General features: G+C 38.6%; 2 protein-coding genes and 1 long non-coding RNA gene across 3 annotated transcripts; all 3 read left to right on the plus strand.

The window, feature by feature from the left end:
- Window positions 1-2,521: 2,521 nt before the first annotated feature.
- On the plus strand, window positions 2,522-4,583 carry LOC311295666 (uncharacterized protein; the record flags this gene model as incomplete). Its single annotated transcript, XM_084417131.1, has 4 exons — window positions 2,522-3,031; window positions 3,701-3,781; window positions 4,059-4,405; window positions 4,566-4,583. The coding sequence occupies exons 1-4, from the start codon at window positions 2,794-2,796 to the stop codon at window positions 4,581-4,583; spliced, it is 684 nt and encodes a 227-aa protein (XP_084273257.1). The 5' UTR covers window positions 2,522-2,793.
- LOC311296313 lies at window positions 4,584-5,346 on the plus strand. The gene is made up of 3 exons (XR_014628563.1): window positions 4,584-4,667; window positions 4,884-5,116; window positions 5,240-5,346. It is a non-coding gene; the product is annotated as an uncharacterized lncRNA (long non-coding RNA).
- Window positions 5,347-5,923: 577 nt separating this feature from the next.
- LOC311295667 (uncharacterized protein) lies at window positions 5,924-7,248 on the plus strand (the record flags this gene model as incomplete). The annotated part of the gene is made up of 5 exons (XM_084417132.1): window positions 5,924-6,086; window positions 6,315-6,432; window positions 6,517-6,608; window positions 6,721-6,835; window positions 6,929-7,248. The coding sequence occupies exons 1-5, from the start codon at window positions 5,955-5,957 to the stop codon at window positions 7,246-7,248; spliced, it is 777 nt and encodes a 258-aa protein (XP_084273258.1). The 5' UTR covers window positions 5,924-5,954.
- Window positions 7,249-10,166: the final 2,918 nt, after the last annotated feature.

Genomic DNA, 10,166 nt, shown 5'->3' on the forward strand with positions numbered 1-10,166 from the left:
TGTTCTCCTCTCATCCACCTCACGCGACCACTGATCTGTAGTGCACACAACCCAGCTTTTCCGTGCACACGAGTCCGTGGGAAAACAGCGTCTAGTTTTAACGTAACCCGAGAACAACGCGCGTATCTGAGGAACAGCCAGTCACAGGATTTTTGACTGTTTGTGAGGTAAAATGTTTTCAGTTTTGTTTGAATTGGTTTATATCACATCTGTGACCCCCACTGGAGCTACCGCTGGGCTGCGGATCTGACATATCACGGTACTGTCTGAATAGACTTTGCTGCATGCCGGAGTGTTTTTGTGTATAACACAATGTAGCATCAGGTTAGAAAGCGAATGCTGATTGGTCATTTACTGTGTCTGTCAGATGTCAGCTTCACTTCTGAGTGGCTTGTCTTATGGTGCTGGGCGGAGCAGAGCTCGTGTATTCAGTTCATTCACGCTCGCTCTGTTCGCGTCAGTGGAAAAAAGCGCTAATGCACAGTCACAAACTGTTTTGAAATATATCGGCCAAACGGAAAGATTTATCGACCGATGCCGATATCTAAAAAATTCCAAATATCGGCAGATATATCGGCCTCGGCGATATATCGGTCAACCACTAGTTTTAATAAAGTTGAATTAGGTAACCTTCAATGTCATTTTTACTCTTCAAAGTGTACACTTGCAGATGTTGATTATAATGAATTTACTGTTAGGCCCATAAATAATAATAGGGATAAACAATATTTTAAAAGTATATAATTTTTTAACATGACTAATTAAAAATTAACCACAAAACATGCTATATGGGGGATATCTATACCTAGCATAAAAAAATAAAAATGGCCAGAACGTCGTCTCTCAGTTGCTGAATGTCCCGCAGCAACGTTGCTACAGCCCTGGCGCATCTTACAATTCTACGTTGTTACAATGTTGTGAGCACATAGACAGCGATGTTGCCATAGCAGAAATGCAACGTGCCACAGATGTTGCCACAACGCAAATGTGTTTGCTGGGCCAACACATTCTCACTCCCAACTCGTCACATATGGACGCTTGGCCAGGACCCCTTGGCGTCACTTTTCAACGATCTGGGTATACCTTTAGCGTCAATTTTCAACGTGCAGGGTAGTCCGATAGACTTCTATAGAACTCTGAACTGGAGCCTGCGGCGTTGAAATTTGACGTTTTGGGTAAGCATAACGCAGCCCGTTGTCTGCGATGAATGGGTCGAGACTACAATAAATACAAAATTAAAAGGAATAATCTACAATAAATGATCTATGCCAGGGCTAGTCAAATGGCAGCCCCCAGATTATCTTTATCTGGCCCTCCAACTAGTTTGTGATGTTTAAAACCTCTCGCAATCTGATATCAAAGTGCCCTCTGCGCAAAGGTTTAGCGCGTTCATAGGCAACAGCATTCAGCGGTGAGTTTAACAACGCAGGTATAACGGCATTCAGAGGTGAGTTTAACAACACTCCATGGCGCGTTCAAGTAAGCATTTAAGCGTTTTCTTGCCATAGGTAACGTTAAGTGACTCTGCTTTAACTAGAGCATTCTGGATAACATATTTTTATCGGAGGTTGTTTGTTGATGTTTATATATATAATACGCTACGATTGTGTTCAATTAATCAAAGTTTATTTATTTATTTATTTATATTTATTAAATCCTCTTAATTAATAACGCTGACGTCACTGTATGGGGCGATCCCAAGGTCCATTGCGATTTTCCACTCGGTAAGTAGAAGAGTTAATTAATAGAGATGGATACTATTCATAAACGTACACATCAAAAACTTTTGAATCAGGACAATAAGTTGTGTTTAGAGCCTTTAGACGTGTAAGGTGGCAATTTTTTCTTATGACGGTAAATGATATTGAAGATAACTATGATAATGAAGACATTATTAAAACATTTAGCTTGCTACACCAAATGTGCAGCCTAGCAAAGTTAGCTAATCAAATACTGAAATTTAATTTTTGTCGCATATAATCATGCAAGGTACAATTATAGGGGAATGTAAGATTTCCAGTATTACATTGGCCCACAATTATTATCCAACATTATAAATGTTCAGATGAAGAACGGTGTTGCCAGATTGGTTTGTTTTACAGCCCAGTAATTGTTTAAAATCCACACAAAATTATATAATAAACACCCAAATAAATCTATAATAAACAATACAGATTAATTCATAACTACAACCTTGTGGCTCATCACAAGTTTTTAATATGAAATAAAACAATTAATGTGTATAATTAATGTAATAAGTATAACTTATTGACTGATTCATATATATATATATATATATGGGTATATATATTTAAAAGTTCTGCTGTGGCTTTGGCTTTTTTTGGCGAAATAGAGCAAAACTTACATTATTAATTTTTTTGGTCTAAAATGTAATTAACAATATTAACTTCTTGTTTATTGAACTGTACAAAATCAATACACTCTAGCCCATTCTGGCAACACAGATGAAGAGAATACTGGTGTAAAATGTTCAAATCTGTTGTTGTTTTTTATCTGTTGTTGTTTTTTCCTTTAGGTCCTTCAAATTTGGCAGCTTCAATTTCATTTTATTCTAACCGCACACCACATATACATACACACACACACAATCAAAGGCACTTTTAAGAGCCACGTCCGTCTTGTTAACCTGTACTCATCAGTCTCTCTGTCGCTATCTCTCTCTCTCTCTCTCTCTCTCTCTCTCTCTCTCTCTCTGTTTACATCTATATTTGTTTTATCTGTCCATCTCTTCGTTGTGAGTCTTTCTGTCTGTTTGTGTTTCTGTCCATCACAATGTCCAAGAGTGATTCAGAAATCCAAGAACACCTCATGATCTTGGGTAACCTGGTTGATGACCAAGAACTGAAGGATGAGCTCCAAAGTCTTGATGACCTCCTTGGTGAGCTGCAAGAAGAGGAGGCAGCAGCACCAGTGAAGACGCCTGAGCCGAGGGTGGAATGGAGAAAAAGAGACATTACTGGAAATATTGTCTATGCGAGGCCAAGATCAAGCAGGAATCAGTCAAATAAGGGTCAGTATTGTTTTTCATTCAAGATATTTTGAAGATTTACATTGTTTAGGCACTTACTGTATGAGTGTATAAAATCAAGGAATATATGTATAGCTTGATATGTCAGGAAAACAATCAAACCAGAACCAATCATTTGATTTTTTTACATAAAAAGTAGATTTATTAAATATGTCACTAGTCTTGGATTAAGTGAAAAGAGACAGATTAAGGCTAATATAACATAGTTGTGTAAAGCAGTATAAACTAGCAAGTTAGCGCATAAAAATTAGTTTTATTGTGGTTATTTTTCATTGTCAGAAAATCTTGTCAATATGGTTATGATGTCAAATGAGCTAGCTTGCACTAAATCTCTTGCAAGTTGTTGGTCTTGGCAAGGCTGTGTTTGAAACAGTTTGTTCTTCAGAGTGTGTTGTCAATGGCCAGCCAGCTTCCTTCTATATAAGCATTCCTATTTGTTGTCATCATCTAGTGACACCTTGTATGCAGATAACCGATAGTAATTGGACTGTCTCTGTTAGGGTTTGGGAAATAAAAAGTGTACTAGTATTTCTCTCTAGCTATATGTTAAACAGTGACCTTGCACCAATTTAGGCTGGTAACCAGGCCTTGGGACAAGTTGGAAATTTGAATGTTATAAATGCTGATTTGTGTTGTTTTTATCCTCAACAGCTGATCACATTCGGAAGACTGATCCTCCCTTCATTGCTCCTGACACTAACTGTGAAGTGGCCTTTACTCCAGAGACTGTTGGTGTGTACTTCATTGTGTTTCCATTAGCCCTTGTATCTGTGTGTGTGTGTGTGTGTGTGTGTGTGTGTGTGTGTGTGTGTGTGTGTGTGTGTGTGTGTGTGTGTGTATATATATATATATGACAGTGGGTTAAAATGTAAATAAATGTTTCTATTTTAAAATTTGCTAGAATACTGATCCTTTCGCAGACAAATAATGAAGTACACTTTAATATTGTAAAAATATATATGTACATAGAAGGAAATTATTGTTTTTTAATATTCCTTACCATTTACAGAGTGTTTTCTACAAGATCTCCAGCACTCACTAAGCGAATCCTCAGGTGATGAGGCATCACCTCTTGAAACCCCAAAACTTCTGGCTTCCTCGAACTGGAGCACACGGCAAAGTCTCTTTTCAGAGAGGTCAGAGAGGGCAGAGAGACCCCGTCTGGTGAACACTGTGGCAACACGCATCTGCCAACAGTGTGGGAGAAATCCTGCTGCTGTCCGGTGTTGTGACTGTCGACCACGTCCCTTCCTCTGTGCTGATTGTGACGTCAGCATGCACACCAGACATGTCCTCCACAACAGAGATGCCATGACTGCTGGATTCTTCCAGCCATTGCCTCCAACAACTTACGTGGTGGATAAGGCTCTTTCCCACTGTGGTAAGTTCTGGTTTGTGTGTACAACATATATATCATTCTTAGAATAGTTAAGCTCATAAGCTTTACTATTTAAATTATGCCTTTTTGTCTCTTATTGCTTTATCTTGAATGTATGTGGATATTCTGTGTTTTCAGTCCGGTTTGTACCTGTAGAGATGCCTGACAAAATCTGTGGTTGTTCACCAGAGTCATTGAGGGTTAGTCCAGGAAAGATTGTTGCTGTGGTCACAATGAATGGTAAGAATGTGAAGAACTTTATTTTGTCCTGTTTGAGAAGCATCTTAAAAATAAATATCTATCCATACGCGACTCCCTACACGTTTGACATAGATATAAAACTTAAAAATATATATATGAAGTATACAAAGTAATGTATAAATTGTACAAAGAACCCAAACCCTGATTAATCAGCTATGGTTTACATTACAATGGATGTGTTTTTTATATTTCCAGGACGACATGATCTAAGCATGCCAGAGTTAATTTGTGAGGCATGCCAAGCCACTTGGACTGCTGGAGTCGCTGACCTAAACCGAAGTGACTACTGGCCTGCAACCCTTCAATTTGCCACAGTTTATGCCACAGATGTCTTTTTTTCATTTGAAGAAATGAAGATGGCGGCACCAGGACGGTCCTGCCAAGCATTTCTAAGAATGCTGAATCAGCGAACTGTCCGCTTTGGTCGTGTGAGTATTGAATTTATCTATCCTGCAGTGTTGTTGATATCTTTGAGTTGTGGGTTGATAAGCTGTTTGATGCTTATGTATTTGTTGTACATTAATAGCTGTTGGTTTCCTTGCTTTTAATAGACTGGCAAGATCTCAGCAGACAGTTTTCAGAAAAGTTTTTTTGAGTGGGAGGCTGTGCGATTTGAGGTGGACAATATATGCAAGGAAGAGCCCTTCAACTGTCCTGCATGCACCCCAGATATGCTTGCAGTTTCAGTTGATGGAAACCGCAAGCATTACTGTTTCAAGAATGCTGCTAGGTACACCAAACTGTATCACAGTGTTTGTATTAATAAGAAAACATAGCTGTGAACCAAGTAATCTCAGATTCTAAGTTATCATAAATTGTGGTCAATCATCAATTGTTGTTTTTTGTTGTTTTTTAGATCTGAGGAACAGGCCATCTTTGAAGGCGTCTTCATAGCCAAGGACGAAGACGTGAAAAGATTTGTGGACCACATTCACAACACAACCAAACATGTATAATTCTAGATGATAATTAGACTACAGCACTATAATAACCTCTTTCTGAAGAGTTTGTTTAGGAGAGTCTTATTTTCATCAACCATTTTCCATATTGTAGGTCAGTGGAAGAGGTGTTTGTGGAGGGGAGTGGTCAGCAGCCAGAGAGACCTCCCAAAGATCTGCCAGCAAGGTTGACGAGGAGGGATTGGAGCTTGCGGTGTGTCGGCACGGAGTCCTGCTCTCTGCCTTAAACATGTATAGGGGGGGAAATTTTGCCTATCCCCTGTACCTGCAAGAAAAGCTGGCCAGTAGGCAAATCACTTTTTTTTGTATGGATGTGACCTGCAAATATTGGCCTTACCTCCAAAGAGTTGCAAAAAGCTGTCCAGAGCTCCAGCATCTTCTTAACATGAAGCCATTTCTTTCGGTATTTCATGCCAAAGCCCATGATTTTAAATGCGAGGTAAGGAAATGTTGCTATGTGATAAATGGTAAACGGACTGCATTTATATAGCGTTTTAACAGACCCATGGCCACCAAAGTGCTTTACATATTGCCTCACATTCACCCATTCATACACTCATTCATACACTGACGGCGGTGTCAGCCATGCAAGGCGCCATCCAGCTTGTCGGGAGCAGCTGGGGTTAGGTGTCTTGTTCATGGACATTTTCATTTTATTCTTAACCAGGTGAAATGGAGTGGGGCTTATCAGGACGGTGCTGGTTTAACTCTAGGGGAGGAGGTGGAACAGTGCAATGCCTTCCTCTCTAGGATTGCAGTAACCACTAAGCATATGTCAAAAGCAGGTAAGATGACCACATACTGCACTAGTTACATCCTTACATAATAAGTAGGGGGATATGGTAACATCATATTTTCTGTGTTTGCAGGACGCACAGACATGCTGACTCTCATGGCCATGCGCTGGAATCAGCAAAAGTTCGACAATTTGGCTATCTCACTGACCCGCCGATATCAAAAGGTAATGACATCAGTAGAATTAATTTTAGATGTTCAGTACTGCATGTTAGCAAGGTATGAAACTGTGCATTGAACATTTGGTTCTTGTTTCTTACTATTGTTTGTTATTGTAGACCACTAAATCTCTGCAAAGCCAGTTACAAAACCTAGAGTCCATGAAAGCCCAACTGACAGTGACAGCGAGCCAATTGGAAGACTGGGTGAATGATGTAAAGGATTGGGCTGAAGGTGAGGAAATTATTACTTGTAATACATTTAGTCACAAATAATTGTAATTGTTACTGGTATTGTAAAGTGCAAACCACACCTATTTATTCTCAGCATCAACAACAACAACTACAAATGATGCTGATGCCTTGGCCAGCAGAATTGAGGTGCTGGTAGCCAGTATCAAGAGACGTTCCCAGCGTCTCTATAAAGATGCCGATGGCAACAAAGGTCGTGCCAGAATCCGCCGCAAGATCAGGGAGGAGAAGGGACATCTTACATCTGTTGTGGAGAAATACAACAGAATGGTTCCAATCACAGAAACTCTTTGCCTGGAAACCATTCTGTCTGGTGAGACCGCCTGGCCATGGCAGCTTCCACACAGTGGTATGTACACTAGTCTGTTGACTGCTTCTGACAAATCTGATACATAATGACACATAACCCGCAATGCTTTAAATCTCATTCTGTAACCCCATACAATTTCAGAGTTTATTTTAAGGTTGATGTTTAATACGATCTAAGGACAAAGAGAAGGGCGTTTGACATCATCATGTCAGTAAGGAGACTTGAGGAGGAGCAGAAGATTCTTGTTGCAGAGATGGACAACCATTGGAAATCTCTTTCAACACGTTCCGATACCCTCAGAGAGATGTCCTGCTTGTTTTCCAGTGAGACAATGAAAAGTATGTATTTGTAATAAATTACATAAACATAGGGTTGCCCCGACCAAAGATTACTATTAGGGGGCAGCCCTAATAAATATACACAACAATGATGACTGTTTATAAAGTTTCTAAGGCTGGTCTTATATTCTTGTTTTCCTCTTTTAAGATTCGCAATGTGGCCTAAGTGAAGAGGGTTTGAAAGGTCTGCAGAGCATCATCCTCAGAAAGCGGCATCAAATCAAAGAAATGAAGGCGCAAGCAAGAGACTTTTACCTGCAAGTTTTGTCTGGAGCAGAGGACATCAACTTCTTGTGCAGTGATTCAGCTGATGAGTACGACAGTGACTACGAAATATCTGATGATGGACTGTAATCAACAAGAGTGTAGCACCTTTCATACTTCTGGACAATGACCTTTACTATGAATATAAAGCATGTAATAACATCTGCTTTTTATCACCATATAAATATAATGGTAACACTTTACAATAAGGTTCATTAGTTAACATTAGTTAATGTATTAACTAACATGAACTAACCATGAGCAATCCATTTGTTACTGTATTTGTTCATCTTTGTTAATGTTAGTTAATAAAAATACAGCTGTTCATTGTTAGTTCATGTTAGTTCACAGTGCATTAACTAATGTTAACTAACGAACCTTATTGTAAAGTGTTACCAATATAACCAAAGTATTACCTCTTCTTTCACATACATAGAAATGTGTGCATGCATGCCTCTACAACCAGTCAGTGGTGGAAATAAATTGCATTAATTAAAGTACTGTACTGTGTGGGGTACTTTTGTTGAACTCTAGGGTACTCTGACTCTTCTGCAAAATCAAACAATTGCCTCAAAACCATAAATTAAACAATGCTCAGTCTCAATCATACACACAGTGAGTCAATATTATAAACACTACCGATCATTCGTTAGACACTACAGTACATCAAAAAATGAAGAACACAGAATCCAAAGCACGCAGTTACCGAAAAAAAAGTGTATCGTAACTAAGTAAACAAATTTTGCAATTACATAGCAAAAGTATAGTAATTACAACTTACATAAGGTGAATAACTTGTATACTGTATGCACTGCAAGTATAGTATCGTACTGAATATTGTATAGTATTGAATGTCTGTATATTCAGCACTTGCATACTGTGAAAATATAGTCACCCAACTGTAAAAGACAAAAAGGTTACAGTAAAAAACTCTAAATGAAAAGCATTATAGTCACTCAGAAGAGATGTGCAACTGCAGAATCAAGGTGAGTGAGAGAGATTGATTCTGCTTCAGCATCACGTCTTCATGTTGGGTTCAGACTGAGGACTTTATTCACATCACAGACAATATCATCTCTGCAGGCAAAGGGAAAAGCCCTAAAGCTGATCCAGCCTCGACAACATTCTCCACACTTGCTCTTCCTCGTCCTCCTTGTTCACCATCTCTTACACACATACTCTTCCTCCTCTCCCTCTTATATTGTTTCCATTCATTGTTGGTATCAACATTCTGTGCAACATTTTGAGTCAATTTTGGCACTCTGAACTGACTTGTATTATGTACAGTTCGACAAATTAGATTAGGCTATTGAGAATTTGGGGGGTTTAGTGTTTTAGCAATTCAGAAAAAGTGTATTTTACAACGTTTGTAAAATATTACTGTATTTTTGTATTCCAGGTTCAGAGTCTTGCAATATAATCAAAACCTAACACAAGCATGATGTAAATATAGAAAAGGGGGGAAAGAAAAAAAAAGTTCAGATATAAATGTGCCTCAATACAGTTTGTTGTCCATGATGAAGAGAGTACATCTGTGTAGGTTGTACTGCCCTTCCTCCCCCAGGGGTCCCGTAGCACCCCTGGAAGAGCATACAAATGCACATTCTGCAAAGTCTGCAAATGCAAAGTCTGATAAGCGTATCAAGGTTAAAATTGGTAGGACAATTATTTAGGTTATGTTTAATACATAATGTTGGACAGAGATGTCTGGCATACATGGAAAGGTGTTATAAAAACATTTTAAATAGTGCCCACAGTAAAATACCAAATTTCAGTCTGGCTCTCAAATATGCCAAAGAGGTTTGTATAATGAACATATTTGGATGTCCCTTTGTTCATTAAAGATTGTATTTATTTAATTATATTACTAGACGTTTTTAAACTACATTACCCATAAGCCTCTATTACTGTGTCGATAGGACGGGTAAGTAAATTGTAGTTCATTGAAGTGTGTAGTTACACAATAGGGTTAGGGTTAGGATCTCGGTAAACGTGTAATTTCTTTCAATATAGAAATACCTCATTGATAACTGACAGTATTACTGACGTCATAACGACAGCAAAACATATAGTTTGCGATATGGAGCGCTTTTTATTCCGACCTAAACGTTAGTCCAACCTCAGTTTGTCCTTCTGGCGCCATGGAAACGTCAAAGCCTCATCACACTTGTCCATATATGGTATTTACAGGCTCTTCCGACTTTTGATGTACGCAAGTCCAGGATCTTTATTTATTTTGTTGTTGTTGTTATTTTTCACTGAAAGAAATACAACAACGCTTAATTTCCCTGATCATGTATGTATAAGTTCTGCAATAAATAATTAAAAAAACAGGCTCTTCCGACTGAAGATAGGATGTAACCCTACATGGATATAATTACAAAAAGTAGCCTACTAGTTAT

This window comes from Rutilus rutilus (genome assembly GCF_951802725.1).
Source record: "Rutilus rutilus genome assembly, chromosome: 8".
Taxonomy (NCBI): domain Eukaryota; kingdom Metazoa; phylum Chordata; class Actinopteri; order Cypriniformes; family Leuciscidae; genus Rutilus; species Rutilus rutilus.